General features: G+C 52.2%; 1 protein-coding gene across 1 annotated transcript in view; it reads left to right on the top strand.

Moving 5' to 3' along the window:
• Positions 1-14060, top strand: part of LOC137309848 (WAP four-disulfide core domain protein 3-like) — a 54008-nt gene extending 39948 nt beyond the window's left edge. The window contains exon 9 of the mRNA XM_067977862.1: positions 12293-14060. Within this exon, the coding sequence (XP_067833963.1) occupies positions 12293-12297 (5 nt within the window). The 3' untranslated portion in view covers positions 12298-14060. The remainder of the gene's footprint in view (positions 1-12292) is intronic.
• The last annotated feature ends 5453 nt before the right edge of the window (positions 14061-19513 follow it).

The raw sequence follows: 19513 nt of genomic DNA, 5'->3' as shown, positions 1-19513 counted from the left end.
CTGAACAAATATTTTGTTTCAGTCTTTACGGTAGAGGACACTAAGAATATCCCAACACTGGACAAACAGGGGGCTCTCGGGGGGGAGGAGCTAAATACGATTAAAATCACTAAGGAATTGGTACTCAGTAAATTAATGGGACTCAAGGCGGATAAATCCCCTGGACCTGATGGCTTACATCCGAGGGTCTTGAGGGAAGTGGCAGTAGGGATTGTGGATGCTTTGGTAATAATTTTCCAAAATTCTCTGGACTCGGCAAAGGTCCAGGCAGATTGGAAAACTGCTAATGTAACACCCTTATTTCAAAAGGGTAGTAGGCAGAAGGCTGGAAATTATAGACCAGTTAGCCTAACATCTGTGGTGGGTAAAATTTTGGAGTCTATTATTAAGGAGACAGTAGCGGAACATTTGGATAAACATAATTTAATAGGACAAAGTCAGCATGGCTTTATGAAGGGGAAGTCATGTCTGACAAATTTGCTTGAGTTCTTTGAAGACATAACGTACAGGGTGGATAAAGGGGAACCAGTGGACGTAGTGTATTTAGACTTCCAGAAGGCATTCAACAAGGTGCCACATAAAAGATTATTGCTCAAGATAAAGAATCACTGGATTGGGGGTAATATTCTGGCATGGGTGGAGGATTGGTTATCTAACAGGAAGCAGAGAGTTGGGATAAATGGTTCATTCTCGGACTGGCAACCAGTAACCAGTGGTGTTCTGCAGGAGTCAGTGCTGGATCCACAACTCTTTACAATCTATATTAACGATTTGGAGGAGGGGACCGAGTGTAACATATCAAAGTTTGCAGATGATACAAAGATGGGAGGGAAAGTAGAGAGTGAGGAGGACATAAAAAACCTACAAGGGGATATAGACAGGCTGGGTGAGTGGGCGGAGATTTGGCAGATGCAATACAATATTGGAAAATGTGAGGTTATGCACGTTGGCAGGAAAAATCAGAGAGCAAGTTATGATCTTAATGGCGAGAAACTGGAAAGTACTGCAGTACAAAGGGATCTGGGGGTCCTCGTGCAAGAAAATCAAAAAGTTAGTTTGCAGGTGCAGCAGGTGATCAAGAAGGCCAACGGAATGTTGGCTTTTATTGCTAGGGGGATAGAATATAAAAACAGGGAGGTATTGCTGCAGTTATATAAGGTATTGGTGAGACCGCACCTGGAATACTGCATACAGTTTTGGTGTCCATAATTAAGAAAAGACATACTTGCTCTCGAGGCAGTACAAAGAAGGTTCACTCGGTTAATCCCGGGGATGAGGGGGTGGACATATGAGGAGAGGTTGAGTAGATTGGGACTCTACCCATTGGAGTTCAGAAGAATGAGAGGTGATCTTATTGAAACATATAAGATTGTGAAGGGGCTTGATCGGGTGGATGCGGTAAGGATGTTCCCAAGGATGGGTGAAACTAGAACTACGGGGCATAATCTTAGATTAAGGGGCTGCTCTTTCAAAACTGAGATGAGGAGAAACTTCTTCACTCAGAGGGTAGTAGGTCTGTGGAATTTGCTGCCCCAGGAAGCTGTGGAAGCTACATCATTAAATAAATTTAAAACAGAAATAGACAGTTTCCTAGAAGTAAAGGGAATTAGGGGTTATGGGGAGCGGGCAGGAAATTGGACATGAAGCTGAGTTCGGATCGGTCAAGGCCCTGTGGGTGGCGGAGTGGGCCCAGGGGCTGAGTGGCCGGGTCCTGCTCCTACTTCTTGTGTTCTTTAGATTTGAGGTTAGGATCTGATCAGCCATGATCTTATTGAATGGTGGAGCAGGCTCGAGGGGCCGATTGGCCTACTCCTGCTCCTATTTCTTATGTTCTTATGTTCTACACTGAGAGTAACAGAGAGTTGAGTGAGTTACACTGAGAGTAACACAGACTGGCAGTGAGTTACACTGAGAGTAACAGAGACTGGCAGTGAGTTACACTGAGAGTAACAGGGACAGGAAGTGAGTTACACTGAGAGTAACATGGACAGGAAGTGAGTTACACTGAGAGTAACATGGACTGGGAGTGAATTACACTGCGAGTAGCAAGTACTGGCAGTGAGTGACAGAGAGAGAAACAGGGACTGGCAGTAAGTTACACAGAATTGTATTCCAGCACAATCTGTAACCTCATGGCCCGGCATATTCCTCACTCTACCATTACCAACAAGCCAGGGGATCAACCCTGGTTCAATGAGGAGTGTAGAAGAGCATGCCAGGAGCAACACCAGGCGTACCTGAAAATGACATGCCAACCTGGTGAAGCTACAACTCAGGACTACATGCATGCCAAACAACGGAAGCAACATGCTATAGACAGAGCTAGGCGATTCCACAACCAACAGATCAGATCAAAGCTCTGCAGTCCTGCCACATCCAGTCGTGAATGGTGGTGGACAATTAAACAACTAACGGGAGGAGGAGGCTCTGCAAACATCCCCATCCTCAATGATGGCGGAGTCCAGCATGTGAGTGCAAAAGACAAGGCTGAAGCGTTTGCAACCATCTTCAGCCAGAAGTGCCGAGTGGATGATCCATCTCAGCCTCCTCCCGATATCCCCACCATCACAGAAGCCAGTCTTCAGCCAATTTGATTCACTCCACGTGATATCAAGAAACGGCTGATTGCACTGGATACACTAAAGGCTATGGGCCCTGACAACATCCCGGCTGTAGTGCTGAAGTCTTGTGCTCCAGAATTAGCTGCGCCTCTAGCCACGCTGTTCCAGTACAGCTACAACACTGGCATCTACCCGACAATGTGGAAAATTGCCCAGGTGTGTCCTGTCCACAAAAAGCAGGACAAATCCAATCCGGCCAATTACCGCCCCATCAGTCTACTCTCAATCATCAGCAAAGTGATGGAAGGTGTCGTCGACAGTGCTATCAAGCAGCACTTACTCACCAATAACCTGTTCACCGATGCTCAGTTTGGGTTCTGCCAGGACCACTCGGCTCCAGACCTCATTACAGCCTTGGTCCAAACATGGACAAAAGAGCTGAATTCCAGAGGTGAGGTGAGAGTGACTGCCCTTGACATCAAGGCAGCATTTGACCGAGTGTGGCACCAAGGAGCCCCAGTAGAATTGAAGTCAATGGGAATCAGGGGGAAAAGTCTCCAGTGGCTGGAGACATACCTAGCACAAAGGAAGATGGTAGTGGTTGTTGGAGGCCAATCATCTCAGCCCCAGGACATTGCTGCAGGAGTTCCTCAGGGCAGTGTCCTAGGCCCAACCATCTTCAGCTGCTTCATCAATGACCTTCCCTCCATCATAAGGTCAGAAATGGGGATGTTTGCTGATGATTGCACAGTGTTCAGTTCCATTCGCAATCCCTCAAATAATGAAGCAGTCCGTGCCGGCATGCAGCAAGACCTGGACAACATCCAAGCTTGGGCTGATAAGTGGCAAGTAACATTCGTGCCAAACAAGTGCCAGGCAATGACCATCTCCAACAAGAGAGAGTCTAACCACCTCCCCTTGACATTCAATGGCATTACCATCGCCGAATCTCCCACCCTAAACATCCTGGGGGTCACCATTGACCAGAAACTTAACTGGACCAGCCATATAAATACTGTGGCTATGAGAGCAGGTCAGAGGCTGGGTATTCTGCGGCGAGTGACTCACCTCCTGACTCCCCAAAGCCTTTCCACCATCTACAAGGCACAAGTCAGGAGTGTGATGGAATACTCTCCACTTGCCAACAACATTCAAGAAGCTGGACACCATCCAGGGCAAAGCAACCCGCTTGATTGGCACCCCATCCACCACCCTAAACATTCACTCCCTTCACCACCGGCGCACTGTGGCGACAGTGTGTACCATCCACAGGATGCACTGCAGCAACTCGCCAAGGCTTCTTCGACAGCACCTCCCAAACCCACGGCCTCTACCACCTAGAAGGACAAGAGCAGCAGGCACATGGGAACAACACCACCTGCACGTTCCCCTCCAAGTCACACACCATCCCAACTTGGAAATATATCGCCGTTCCTTCATTGTCGCTGGGTCAAAATCCTGGAACTCCCTTCCTAACAGCACTGTGGGGGAACCGTCACCACACGGACTGCAGCGGTTCAAGAAGGCGGCTCACCACCACCTTCTCGAGGGCAATTAGGGATGGGCAATAAATGCCGGCCTCGCCAGTGACGCCCACATCCCATGAACGAATAAAAAAAATTTAACCCCTCTAACTCCCCACCCTTTCATACAGACACCGTGCCCCATCCAGCAATACAGAGGGATCTGGGTGTCCTCGTATATGAAACACAAGAAGTCAACATACAGGTGCAGCAGGTAATCCGGAAGACAAAAGCAATATTGGACATTATGTCTAGGGGGATGGAGTATAAAAGCAGGGAAGTCGTGCTACAACTGTACAGGGTGCTGGTGAGACCACACCTGGAGTACTGTGTACAGTTCTTGTGCCCTTATTTAAGGAAGGACATACTTGCATTGGGGGCAGTTCAGAGAAGGTTCACTAGGTTGATTCCGGGTATGGAAGGGTTGTCTTATGAGGAAAGATTGAACAGGTTGGGTCTATACTCATTGGAGTTTAGAAGAATGAGAGGAGATCTTATTGAAACATACAAGATTCTGAGGGGACTCGATAGGGTAGACGCTGAGAGGACGTTACCCCTCATGGGGGAATCTAAATCTGGGGAGCAGGGTCTCAGAATAAGGAGCCATTTGTTTAAGATGGAAATGAGGAGGAATTTCTTCTCCCAGAGGGTTGTGAGTCTTTGGAATTCTTCATCCCAAAAGCTGCGGAGGCTGAGTCATTGAATACATTCAAGGCTGAGTTAGACAAATTTTTGATCAGCGAGGGAGTCAAAGGATATGGGGAAAGGGCGGGAAAGTGGAGTTGAAGTAAAAATCAGATCAGCCATGATCTCATTGAATGGCGGAGCAGGCTTGAGGGGCCGAATGGCCTACTCCTGCTTCTATATCTTAGGGTCTTATGGTCTTAACATCCAATTCCCAAACCTCTCACACAGACACTGTACCCTATCCAACTCCCCCCCTCTCACACACACACTGTACCCCATCCAACTCCCCACCCTCTCACACACACTGTACCCCATCCAACTCCCCACCCTCTCACACACACACTGTACCCCATCCAACTCCCCACCCTCTCACACACACACTGTACCCCATCCAACTCCCCACCCTCTCACACACACTGTACCCCATCCAACTCCCACCCTCTCACACACACACTGCACCCCATCCAACTCCCCACCCTCTCACACACACTGTACCCCATCCAACTCCCCACCCTCTCACACACACTGTACCCCATCCAACTCCCCACCCTCTCACACACACTGTACCCCATCCAACTCCCCACCCTCTCACACACACACTGTACCCCATCCAACTCCCCACCCTCTCACACACACACTGTACCCCATCCAACTCCCCACCCTCTCACACACACACTGTACCCCATCCAACTCCCCACCCTTTCACACACACACTGTACCCCATCCAACTCCCCACCCTTTCACACAGACACTGTACCCCATCCAACTCCCCACCCTCTCACACACACTGTACCCCATCCAACTCCCACCCTCTCACACACACACTGCACCCCATCCAACTCCCCACCCTCTCACACACACTGTACCCCATCCAACTCCCCACCCTCTCACACACACACTGTACCCCATCCAACTCCCCACCCTCTCACACACACACTGTACCCCATCCAACTCCCCACCCTCTCACACACACACTGTACCCCATCCAACTCCCCACCCTCTCACACAGACACTGTACCCCATCCAACTCCCCACCCTCTCACACACACTGTACCCCATTTAACTCCCCACCCTCTCACACACACACTGTACCCCATCCAACTCCCCACCCTCTCACACACACACTGTACCCCATCCAACTCCCCACCCTCTCACACAGACACTGTACCCCATCCAACTCCCCACCCTCTCACACACACACTGTACCCCATCCAACTCCCCACCCTCTCACACACACACTGTACCCCATCCAACTCCCCACCCTCTCACACAGACACTGTACCCCATCCAACTCCCCACCCTCTCACACAGACACTGTACCCCATCCAACTCCCCACCCTCTCACACACACTGTACCCCATCCAACTCCCCACCCTCTCACACACACTGTACCCCATCTAACTCCCCACCCTCTCACACACACACTGTACCCCATCCAACTCCCCACCCTCTCACACACACACTGTACCCCATCCAACTCCCCCCCTCTCACACACACACTGCACCCCATCCAACTCCCCACCCTCTCACACACACACTGTAACCCATCCAACTCCCCACCCTCTCACACACACACTGTAACCCATCCAACTCCCCACCCTCTCACACACACACTGTACCCCATCCAACTCCCCACCCTCTCACACACACACTGTACCCCCTCCAACTCCCCACCCTCTCACACACACACTGTACCCCATCCAACTCCCCACCCTCTCACACACACACTGTACCCCATCCAACTCCCCACCCTCACACACAGACACTGTACCCCATCCAACTCCCCACCCTTTCACACACACACTGTACCCCATCCAACTCCCCACCCTCTCACACACACTGTACCCCATCCAACTCCCCACCCTCTCACACAGACACTGTACCCCATCCAACTCCCCACCCTCTCACACACACACTGTACCCCATCCAACTCCCCACCCTCTCACACACACACTGTACCCCATCCAACTCCCCACCCTCTCACACACACACTGTACCCCATCCAACTCCCCACCCTCTCACACACACACTGTACCCCATCCAATTCCCCACCCTCTCACACACACACTGTACCCCATCCAACTCCCCACCCTCTCACACAGACACTGTACCCCATCCAACTCCCCACCCTCTCACACACACTGTACCGCATCCAACTCCCCACCCTCTCACACACACACTGTACCGCATCCAACTCCCCACCCTCTCACACACACACTGTACCCCATCCAACTCCCCACCCTTTCACACACACACTGTACCCCATCCAACTCCCCACCCTCACACACAGACACTGTACCCCATCCAACTCCCCACCCTCTCACACAGACACTGTACCCCATCCAACTCCCCACCCTTTCACACACACACTGTACCCCATCCAACTCCCCACCCTCTCACACAGACACTGTACCCCATCCAACTCCCCACCCTCTCACACACACACTGTACCCCATCCAACTCCCCACCCTCTCACACAGACACTGTACCCCATCCAACTCCCCACCCTCTCACACACACACTGTACCCCATCCAACTCCCCACCCTCTCACACACACACTGTACCCCATCCAACTCCCCACCTTCTCACACACACACTGTACCCCATCCCACTCCCCACCCTCTCACACACACACTGTACCCCATCCAACTCCCCACCCTCTCACACACACACTGTACCCCATCCAACTCCCCACCCTCTCACACACACTGTCCCCCATCCAACTCCCCACCCTCTCACACAGACACTGTACCCCATCCAACTCCCCACCCTCTCACACACACACTGTACCCCATCCAACTCCCCACCCTCTCACACACACACTGTACCCCATCCAACTCCCCACCCTCACACACAGACACTGTACCCCATCCCACTCCCCACCCTCTCACACAGACACTGCACCCCATCCAACTCCCCACCCTCTCACACACACACTGTACCCCATCCAACTCCCCACCCTCTCACACACACACTGCACCCCATCCAACTCCCCACCCTCTCACACACACACTGTACCCCATCCAACTCCCCACCCTCTCACACAGACTCTGTACCCCATCCAACTCCCCACCCTCTCACACACACACTGCACCCCATCCAACTCCCCACCCTCTCACACACACACTGTACCCCATCCAACTCCCCACCCTCTCACACAGACTCTGTACCCCATCCAACTCCCCACCCTTTCACACACACACTGTACCCCATCCAACTCCCCACCCTCTCACACAGACACTGCACCCCATCCAACTCCCCACCCTCTCACACACACACTGCACCCCATCCAACTCCCCACCCTCTCACACACACACTGTACCCCATCCAACTCCCCACCCTTTCACACACACACTGCACCCCATCCAACTCCCCACCCTCTCACACACACACTGCACCCCATCCAACTCCCCACCCTCTCACACACACACTGTACCCCATCCAACTCCCCACCCTTTCACACACACACTGCACCCCATCCAACTCCCCACCCTCTCACACAGACACTGCACCCCATCCAACTCCCCACCCTCTCACACACACACTGCACCCCATCCAACTCCCCACCCTCTCACACACACACTGTACCCCATCCATCTCCCCACCCTTTCACACACACACTGTACCCCATCCAACTCCCCACCCTCTCACACAGACACTGCACCCCATCCAACTCCCCACCCTCTCACAGACACACTGCACCCCATCCAACTCCCCACCCTCTCACACAGACACTGTACCCCATCCAACTCCCCACCCTCTCACACACACTGTACCCCATCCAACTCCCCACCCTCTCACACACACTGTACCCCATCCAACTCCCCACCCTCTCACACAGACACTGTACCCCATCCAACTCCCCACCCTCTCACACACACACTGTACCCCATCCAACTCCCCACCCTCTCACACACACTGTACCCCATCCAACTCCCCACCCTCTCACACACACTGTACCCCATCCAACTCCCCACCCTCTCACACAGACACTGTACCCCATCCAACTCCCCACCCTTTCACACACACACTGTACCCCATCCAACTCCCCACTCTCTCACACAGACACTGTACCCCATCCAACTCCCCACCCTCTCACACACACTGTACCCCATCCAACTCCCCACCCTCTCACACACACACTGTACCCCATCCAACTCCCCACCCTCTCACACACACACTGTACCCCATCCAACTCCCCACCCTCTCACACACAGACACTGTACCCCATCCAACTCCCCACCCTCTCACACACACACTGTACCCCATCCAACTCCCCACCCTCTCACACACACTGTCCCCCATCCAACTCCCCACCCTCTCACACACACACTGTACCCCATCCAACTCCCCACCCTTTCACACACACTGTCCCCCATCCAACTCCCCACCCTTTCACACACACACTGTACCCCATCCAACTCCCCACCCTCTCACACACACTGTACCCCATCCAACTCCCCACCCTCTCACACACACACTGTACCCCATCCAACTCCCCACCCTCACACACACACACTGTACCCCATCCAACTCCCCACCCTCTCACACACACTGTACCCCATCCAACTCCCCACCCTCTCACACACACACACTGTACCCCATCCAACTCCCCACCCTCTCACACACACTGTACCCCATCCAACTCCCCACCCTCTGACACACACTGTACCCCATCCAACTCCCCACCCTTTCACACACACACTGTACCCCATCCAACTCCCCACCCTCTCACACACACTGTACCCCATCCAACTCCCCACCCTCTCACACACACTGTACCCCATCCCACTCCCCATCCTTTCACACACACACTGTACCCCATCCAACTCCCCACCCTCTCACACAGATACTGTACCCCATCCAACTCCCCACCCTCTCACACACACACTGTACCCCATCCAACTCCCCACCCTTTCACACACACTGTACCCCATCCAACTCCCCACCCTCTCACACACACACTGTACCCCATCCAACTCCCCACCCTCTCACACAGACACTGTACCCCATCCAACTCCCCACCCTCTCACACACACACTGTACCCCATCCAACTCCCCACCCTTTCACACACACACTGTACCCCATCCAACTCCCCACCCTCACACACACACACTGTACCCCATCCAACTCCCCACCCTTTCACACACACACTGTACCCCATCCAACTCCCCACCCTCTCACACAGACACTGTACCCCATCCCACTCCCCACCCTCTCACACAGACACTGTACCCCATCCAACTCCCCACCCTCTCACACAGACACTGTACCCCATCCAACTCCCCACCCTCTCACACACACACTGTACCCCATCCAACTCCCCACCCTCTCACACAGACACTGTACCCCATCCAACTCCCCACCCTCTCACACACACTGTACCCCATCCAACTCACCACCCTCTCACACACACACACTGTACCCCATCCAACTCCCCACCCTCTCACACACACACACTGTTCCCCATCCCACTCCCCACCCTCTCACACACACACTGTACCCCATCCCACTCCCCACCCTCTCACACAGACACTGTACCCCATCCCACTCCCCACCCTCTCACACAGACACTGTACCCCATCCAACTCCCCACCCTCTCACACAGACACTGTACCCCATCCAACTCCCCACCCTCTCACACAGACACTGTACCCCATCCCACTCCCCACCCTCTCACACACACACTGTACCCCATCCCACTCCCCACCCTCTCACACACACTGTACCCCATCCAACTCCCCACCCTCTCACACACACTGTACCCCATCCCACTCCCCACCCTCTCACACACACTGTACCCCATCCAACTCCCCACCCTCTCACACACACTGTACCCCATCCCACTCCCCACCCTCTCACACACACACTGTACCCCATCCAACTCCCCACCCTCTCACACACACACTGTACCCCATCCAACTCCCCACCCTCTCACACACACACTGTACCCCATCCAACTCCCCACCCTCTCACACACACACTGTACCCCATCCAACTCCCCACCCTTTCACACACACTGTACCCCATCCAACTCCCCACCCTCTCACACACACACTGTACCCCATCCAACTCCCCACCCTCTCACACACACACTGTACCCCATCCAACTCCCCACCCTCTCACACACACACTGTACCCCATCCAACTCCCCACCCTCTCACACACACACTGCCCTATCCAGCAATACAGAGGGATCTGGGTGTCCTCATACATGTAACACACAAAGCCAACATCCAGATGCAGCAGGTAAACCGGAAGCCAAACGGAATATTGGCCTTTATTTCTCGGGGGATGGAGTATAAAAGCAGGGAAGTCGTGCTCCAACTGTACAGGGTGCTGGTGAGACCACACCTGGAGTACTGCGTACAGTTCTGGTGCCCTTATTTAAGGAAGGAAATACTTGCATTGGAGGCAGTTCGGAGAAGGTTCACTAAATTGATTCCGGGTATGGAAGGGTTGTCTTATGAGGAAAGATTGAACAGGTTGGGTCTATACTCACTGGAGTTTAGAAGAATGAGAGGAGATCTTATTGAAACATACAAGATTCTGAGGGGACTCGATAGGGTAGATGCTGAGAGGATGTTACCCCTCATGGGGGATTCGAAAACGAGGGGCATAGACTCAGAATAAGGGATCGTCTGTTTAAGATGGAAATGAGGAGGAATTTCTTCTCCCAGAGGGTCGTGAATCTTTGGAATTCTTTATCCCAAAAGCTGCGGAGGCTGAGTCATTGAATACATTCAAGGCTGAGTTAGACAAATTTTTGATCAGCAAGGGAGTCAAAGGATATGGGGAAAAGGCGGGAAAGTGGAGTTGAAGTAAAAATCAGATCAGCCATGATCTGATTGAATGGCGGAGCAGGCTTGAGGGGCCGAATGGCCTACTCCTGCTCCTGCTATCTCTTATGGTCTTATAGTCCAATTTGGAAACCTCTCACACAGACACTGTACCCCATCCAACTCCCCACCCTCTCACACAGACACTGTACCCCATCCAACTCCCCACCCTCTCACACAGACACTGTACCCCATCCAACTCCCCACCCTCTCACACACACACTGTACCCCATCCAACTCCCCACCCTCTCACACACACACTGTACCCCATCCAACTCCCCACCCTCTCACACACACACTGTACCCCATCCAACTCCCCACTCTCTCACACACACTGTACCCCATCCAACTCCCCACCCTCTCACACAGACACTGCACCCCATCCAACTCCCCACCCTCTCACACAGACACTGTACCCCATCCAACTCCCCACCCTCTCACACACACACTGTACCCCATCCAACTCCCCACCCTCTCACACAGACACTGTACCCCATCCAACTCCCCACCCTCTCACACACACACTGTACCCCAGTTGTTGTCGGTTTGCTGTCTGAGCGCTATGTTTCCGGTTCGCACTGGTTGAATTTGTCACAGGCGGTGTCATCACTTCTTAACCACCCTTCTCCCACAATGCTGTTCCTTTTGATTTAACTGACTCACAATCTGTTCTCTTACAGGTTGAGTGGACTGGTCGACCAAAATATCTACTGAACTCACCACAGAGTCAAATTAGTCCCGTTAGATTCTCACTCTCTCCTCTTAGATTCTCACTCTCTCCTCTTAGATTGTCACTCTCTCCTCTTAGATTCTCACTCTCTCCTCTTAGATTCTCACTCTCTCCTCTTAGATTCTCACTCTCTCCTCTTAGATTGTCACTCTCTCCTCTTAGATTCTCACTCTCTCCTCTTAGATTCTCACTCTCTTCTGTTAGATTCTCATTCTCTCCTCTTAGATTCTCACTCTCTTCTGTTAGATTCTCACTCTCTTCTGTTAGATTCTCACTCTCTTCTGTTAGATTCTCACTCTCTGCTGTTAGATTCTCATTCTCTCCTGTTAGATTCTCACTCTGTCCTGTTAGATTCTCACTCTCTCCTGTTAGATTCTCACTCTCTCCTGTTAGATTCTCACTCTCTCCTGTTAGATTCTCACTCTCTCCTCTTAGATTCTCACTCTCTCCTGTTAGATTCTCACTGTCCTGTTAGATTCTCACTCTCTCCTCTTAGATTCTCACTCTCTCCTGTTAGATTCTCACTCTGTCCTGTTAGATTCTCACTCTCTCCTCTTAGATTCTCACCCTGTCCTGTTAGATTCTCACTCTCTCCTGTTAGATTCTCACTCTGTCCTGTTAGATTCTCACTCCCTCCTGTTAGATTCTCACTCTCTCCTGTTAGATTCTCACTCTGTCCTGTTAGATTCTCACTCTCTCCTCTTAGATTCTCACCCTGTCCTGTTAGATTCTCACACTGTCCTGTTAGATTCTCACTCTCTCCTGTTAGATTCTCACTCTCTCCTGTTAGATTCTCACTCTCTCCTGTTAGATTCTCACTCTGTCCCGTTAGATTCTCACTCTCTCCTCTTAGATTCTCACTCTCTCCTCTTAGATTCTCACTCTCTCCTGTTAGATTCTCACTCTCTCCTCTTAGATTCTCACTCTCTCCTGTTAGATTCTCACTCTCTCCTCTTAGATTCTCACTCTGTCCTGTTAGATTCTCACTCTCTCCTGTTAGATTCTCACTCTCTCCTGTTAGATTCTCACTCTCTCCTCTTAGATTCTCACTCTCTCCTCTTAGATTCTCACTCTCTCCTCTTAGATTCTCACCCTGTCCTGTTAGATTCTCACTCTCTCCTGTTAGATTCTCACTCTCTCCTGTTAGATTCTCACTCTCTCCTGTTAGATTCTCGCCCTGTCCTGTTAGATTCTCACCCTGTCCTGTTAGATTCTCACTCAGATCATTGCTGGTGTCCTGTTTGAACCCTGTTGCAGCCCTGCTGGAGCCCTATTAGAACCTCTGCTGGAGCCCTACTGGAGCCCAATTAGAGATAAGCTGTAGCCCTGTTGAAAGCTCTGCTGGAGCTCTGTTGGAACCCTTTTGGAGCCATGCTAGAGGTTTGATGGAGCATTGCTGGAGCCCTGCTGAAGCCCTATTGGAGCCCTGCTGGAGTCCCTTTCAAAGCTCTGCTGGAACCTTGCTGGAGCCCTGTTTAAAGCTCTGCTGGAGCCCTGTTGGAGCCCTGCTGGAACCCTGTTGGAGCCCTGCTGGAAAGCTGTTGGAGCCCTGCTCTCCACCCCATTCCCAGTAGCAGCTTTCCCCGATCGTACTGATTCCCATCTTCGGATATTCTCACAGAGAACATCTTACTGCTTCATAGAAAGGAAATGGCCGACAGATCTGGAAGCTTCAGGAACCTTTTCAACTTAAAATAATAAAAGATATAACTGCTGCACGCTCATATTTCTTATTGCCTGTACTTGGTAAATGTGTTGCAGTGAGTGTGTAATTTCCAGCTGCTGATGTCATGACCCTGTACATACAGAGTAGATTTGGGGAATAGTTCACACCTTGTGACATGTGACAGCTCAGGAGAGTCAGGAATCAAACCTCGACCTTCTGATCTGTAGAGTCAGTACCAGTGCTGGTGGGTCACAGGGTGCAGTGAGGGGCAGGTGGGAGTGACACAGGGTGCAGTGAGGGGCAGGTGGGAGTGACACAGGGTGCAGTGAGGGGCAGGTGGGAGTGACACAGGGTGCAGTGAGGGGCAGGTGGGAGTGACACAGGGTAGAGTGAGGGGCAGGTGGGAGTGACACAGGGTGCAGTGAGGGGCCGGTGGGAGTGACACAGGGTAGAGTGAGGGGCAGGTGGGAGTGACACAGGGTGCAGTGAGGGGCCGGTGGGAGTGACACAGGGTGGAGTGAGGGGCAGGTGGGAATGACACAGGGTGGAGTGAGGGGCAGGTGGGAATGACACAGGGTGGAGTGAAGGGCCGGTGGGAGTGACACAGGGTGGAGTGAGGGGCAGGTGGGAGTGACACAGGGTGGAGTGAGGGGTAGGTGGGAGTGACACAGGATGGAGTGAGGGCATATAGGAGTGGCACAGGGTGGAGTGAGGGGCAGGTAGGAGTGACATAGGGTGGAGTGAGGGGCAGGTGGGAGTGATACAGGGTGGAGTGAGGGGTAGGTAGGAGTGGCACAGGGTGGAGTGAGGGGCAGGTAGGAGTGACACAGGGTGGAGTGAGGGGCAGGTGGGAGTGACACAGGGTGGAGTGAGGGGCAGGTGGGAGTGACACAGGGTGGAGTGAGGGCAGGTAGGAGTGGCACAGGGTGGAGTGAGGGGCAGGTGGGAGTGACACAGGGTGGAGTGAGGGGCAGGTGGGAGTGACACAGGGTGGAGTGAGGGGCAGGTGGGAGTGACACAGGGTAGAGTGAGGGGCAGATGGGAGTGACACAGGGCGGAATGAGGGGCAGGTGGGAGTGACACAGGGTGGAGTGAGAGGCAGGTAGGAGTGACACAGGGTGGAGTGAGGGGCAGGTGGGAGTGACAAAGGGTTGAGTAAGGGGTTAGCAGGAGTGACATAGCGTGGAGTGAGGGGCTGGTGGGTGTGACGTAGGGTGGATTGAGGGGCAGGTAGGAGTGACACAGGGTGGAGTGAGGGGCAGGTGGGAGTGACAAAGGGTTGAGTAAGGGGTTAGCAGGAGTGACATAGCGTGGAGTGAGGGGCTGGTGGGCGTGACGTAGGATGGTGTGAGGGGCTGGTGGGAGTCGTAATAGTAAGTAGTTATGTTACTGGACTAGTAATCAAGAGGCCTGGACCAATAATCTGGTGTTATGAGTTCAAATCCCACCATGGCAGCTGAGGAATTTAAATTCAATTAATTAAATAAAATCTAGAATTAAAATACTAGTATCAGTAATGGTGGCCATGAAATTACCAGATTGTCGTAAAAACCCATCTGGTTCACTAATGTCCTTTAGGGAAGGAAACCTGCCGTCCTTACCCGGTCTGGCCTATATGTGACTCCAGACCCACAGCAATGTGGTTGATTCTTAATCGCCCTCTGAAATGGCCTAGCAAGCCACTCAGTTGTACAGCCCCACTACAGAAAATAAGAACAAAACCAGACGGACCACCCGGCATCGGACCACTAGGCACCGGACACGACAAAGGCAAACCAAGCCCAGTCGACCCTGCAAAGTCCTCCTCACTAACATCTGGGGACTTGTGCCAAAATTGGGAGAGCTGTCCCACAGACGAGTCAAGCAACAGCCTGACATAGCCATACTCACAGAATCATATCTTTCAGCCAACGTCCCAGACTCTTCCATCACCATCCCTGGGTATGTCCTGTCCCACCGGCAGGACAGACCCACCAGAGGTGGCGGTACATTGATATACAGTCAGGAGGGAGTGGCCCTGGGAGTCCTCAACATTGACTCTGGACCCCGTGAAATCTCATGGCATCAGGTCAAACATGGGCAAGGAAACCTCCTGCTGATTACCACCTACCGTCCTCCCTCAGCTGATGAATCAGTCCTCCTCCATATTGAGCACCACTTGGAGGAAGCACTGAGGGTAGCAAGGGCACAAAACATACTCTGGGTGGGGGACTTCAATGTCCATCAACAAGAATGGCTCGGTAGCACCACTACTGACCAAGCTGGCCGAGTCCTGAAGGACATAGCTGCTAGACTGGGCCTGCGGCAGGTGGTGAGCGAACCAACACGAGGGAAAAACCTACTTGACCTCGTCCTCACCAATCTACCTGTCGCAAATGCATCTGTCCATGACAGTATTGGTAGGAGTGACCACCGCACAGTCCTCGTGGAGACGATGTCCCGTCTTGGCACTGAGGACACCATCCAATGTGTTGTGTGGCACTACCACCGTGCTAAATGGGATAGATTCAGAACAGATCTAGCAGCTCAAAACTGGGCATCCATGAGGCGCTGTGGGCCATCAGCAGCAGCAGAATTGTATTCCACCACAATCTGTAACCTCATGGCCCGGCATATTCCTCACTCTACCATTACCAACAAGCCAGGGGATCAACCCTGGTTCAATGAGGAGTGTAGAAGAGCATGCCAGGAGCAGCACCAGGCATACCTAAAAATGAGGTGCCAACCTGGTGATGCTACAACTCAGGACTACATGCATGCTAAACAGCGGAAGCAACATGCTATAGACAGAGCTAAGCGATTCCACAACCAACGGATCAGATCAAAACTCTGCAGTCCTGCCTCATCCAGTCGTGAATGGTGGTGAACAATTAAACAACCAAAGGGAGGAGGAGGCTCTGTAAGCATCCCCATCCTCAATGATGGCAGAGTCCAGCTTTTCTTAATGCGAAAGGGATCAAGGGATATGGGGAAAAAGCGGGAACAGGGTACTGAGTTAGACGATCAGCCATGATCATTTTGAATGGCGGAGCACCCGAAGAGTCGAATGGCCTACTCTTGCTCCTATTTTCTAAGATTCTATGATTCTATGAGAGTGCAAAAGACAAGGCTGAAGCGTTTGCAATCATCATCAGCCAGAAGTGCCGAGTGGATGATCCATCTCGGCCTCCTCCCGATATCCCCACCATCACGGAAGCCAGTCTTCAGCCAATTCGATTCACTCCACGTGATATCAAGAAACGGCTGAGTGCACTGAATACAGCAAAGGCTATGGGCCCAGACAACATCCCGGCTGTAGTGCTGAAGTCTTGTGCTCCAGAACTAGCTGCGCCTCTAGCCAAGCTGTTCCAGTACAGCTACAACACTGGCATCTACCCGACAATGTGGAAAATTGCCCAGGTATGTCCTGTCCACAAAAAGCAGGACAAATCCAATCCAGCCAATTACCGCCCCATCAGTCTACTCTCAATCATCAGCAAAGTGATGGAAGGTGTCGTCGACAGTGCTATCAAGCGGCACTTACTCACCAATAACCTGCTCACTGATGCTCAGTTTGGGTTCCGCCAGGACCACTCGGCTCCAGACCTCATTACAGCCTTGGTGCAAACATGGACAAAAGAGCTGAATTCCAGAGGTGAGGTGAGAGTGACTGCCCTTGACATCAAGGCAGCATTTGACCGAGTGTGGCACCAAGGAGCCCCTGTAAAATTGAAGTCAATGGGAATCAGGGGGAAAACTCTCCAGTGGCTGGGGTCATACCTAGCACAAAGGAAGATGGTAGTGGTTGTTGGAGGCCAATCATCTCAGCCCCAGGGCATTGCTGCAGGAGTTCCTCAGGGCAGTGTCCTCGGCCCAACCATCTTCAGCTGCTTCATCAATGACCTTCCCTCCATCATAAGGTCAGAAATGGGGATATTCGCTGATGACTGCACAGTGTTCAGTTCCATTCGCAACCCCTCAGATAATGAAGCAGTCCGTGCCCGCATGCAGCAAGACCTGGACAACATCCAGGCTTGGGCTCATAAGTGGCAAGTAACATTCGCGCCAGACAAGTGCCAGGCAATGACCATCTCCAACAAGAGAGAGTCTAACCACCTCCCCTTGACATTCAGTGGCATTACCATCACCGAATCCCCCACCATCAACTTCTTGGGGGTCACCATTGACCAGAAACTTAACTAGACCAGCCACATAAATACTGTGGCTACAAGAGCAGGTCAGAGGCTGGGTATTCTGCGGCGATTGACTCACCTCCTGACTCCCCAAAGCCTTTCCACCATCTACGAGGCAAAAGTCAGGAGTGTGATGGAATACTCTCTGCTTGCCTGGATGAGTGCAGCTCCAACAACACTCAAGAAGCTCGACACCATCCAGGACAAAGCAGCCCGCTTGATTGGCACCCCATCCACCTCCCTAAACATTCACTCCCTTCACCACCGGCACACAGTGGCTGCAGTGTGTACCATCCACAGGATGCACTGCAGCAACTCACCAAGGCTTCTTCAACAGCACCTCCCAAACCCGCGACCTCTACCACCTAGAAGGACAAGAGCAGCAGGCACATGGGAACAACACCACCTGCACGTTCCCCTCCAAGTCACACACCATCCCGACTTGGAAATATATCGCCGTTCTTTCATCGTCGCTGGGTCAAAATCCTGGAACTCCCTTCCTAACAGCACTGTGGGAGAACCTTCATCACACGGACTGCAGCGGTTCAAGAAGGCGGCTCACCACCACCTTCTCAAGGGCAATTAGGGATGAGCAATAAATGCCGGCCTCGCCAGCGATGCCCACACCCCATGAACGAATAAAAAAAAACACAGGGTGGAGTGAGGGGCTGGCGGGAGTGACACAGGTTGGAGTGAGGGGCTGGTGGAGTGACGTGGAGGCCTAGAAAATTAATAGTGCAGCTTCCATTTTTTGGGTGCTAAACGGCATTGAAGCATCCAATATGGTGGGCAGCAAGTATGTGCTAATTACGAGCCGGATGCCCACTGCCTGCCATGTTGGATCGGGCTGCTCCGTAGGTGTCCAGGGAGCACGTTGGAACTATGGAAATTACTGATTAATATTTTCAAGTTAGTGTCCTACCTGTTCTGATATTGGCCTGCCCCAGCATCTGAGTTGTCACGTGATAAACTCGCCCAGAAACTCGTGGAGCTAACAGGTAGGAAGGACCCTTCAGCAGCGTATTTAAAGGGTTGATTTAAAGGACTATTTAAAGGGATCATCCAGGCCAGTGGTTGGTTTGTCATTTCAGGTAGCTGGTCAATGTCTGGGCATTTTTTGTTCTGATTTCTGACTCTCTACTCCCATCATCTCAATGACAGAGGAAGCTAACCCTGACCACCTACGTGTATCCCTCTCCACCCATTCCTCCCTTTCCCCTCCCAATCCCACTTCATTCTTTGTCCCTGGAAGAAATACTCCTCCAGGTCACTTACAACGGCACTTTCAAATTCCCAATTGTCTGGCCTTTGGTCCTCCAATCACCACGACATT

This window comes from Heptranchias perlo, unplaced genomic scaffold (assembly GCF_035084215.1).
Source record: "Heptranchias perlo isolate sHepPer1 unplaced genomic scaffold, sHepPer1.hap1 HAP1_SCAFFOLD_184, whole genome shotgun sequence".
Taxonomy (NCBI): Eukaryota; Metazoa; Chordata; class Chondrichthyes; order Hexanchiformes; family Hexanchidae; genus Heptranchias; species Heptranchias perlo.
Note: the sequence above shows the minus strand (reverse complement) of the source record. Positions and strands in the feature narration are given on the sequence as shown.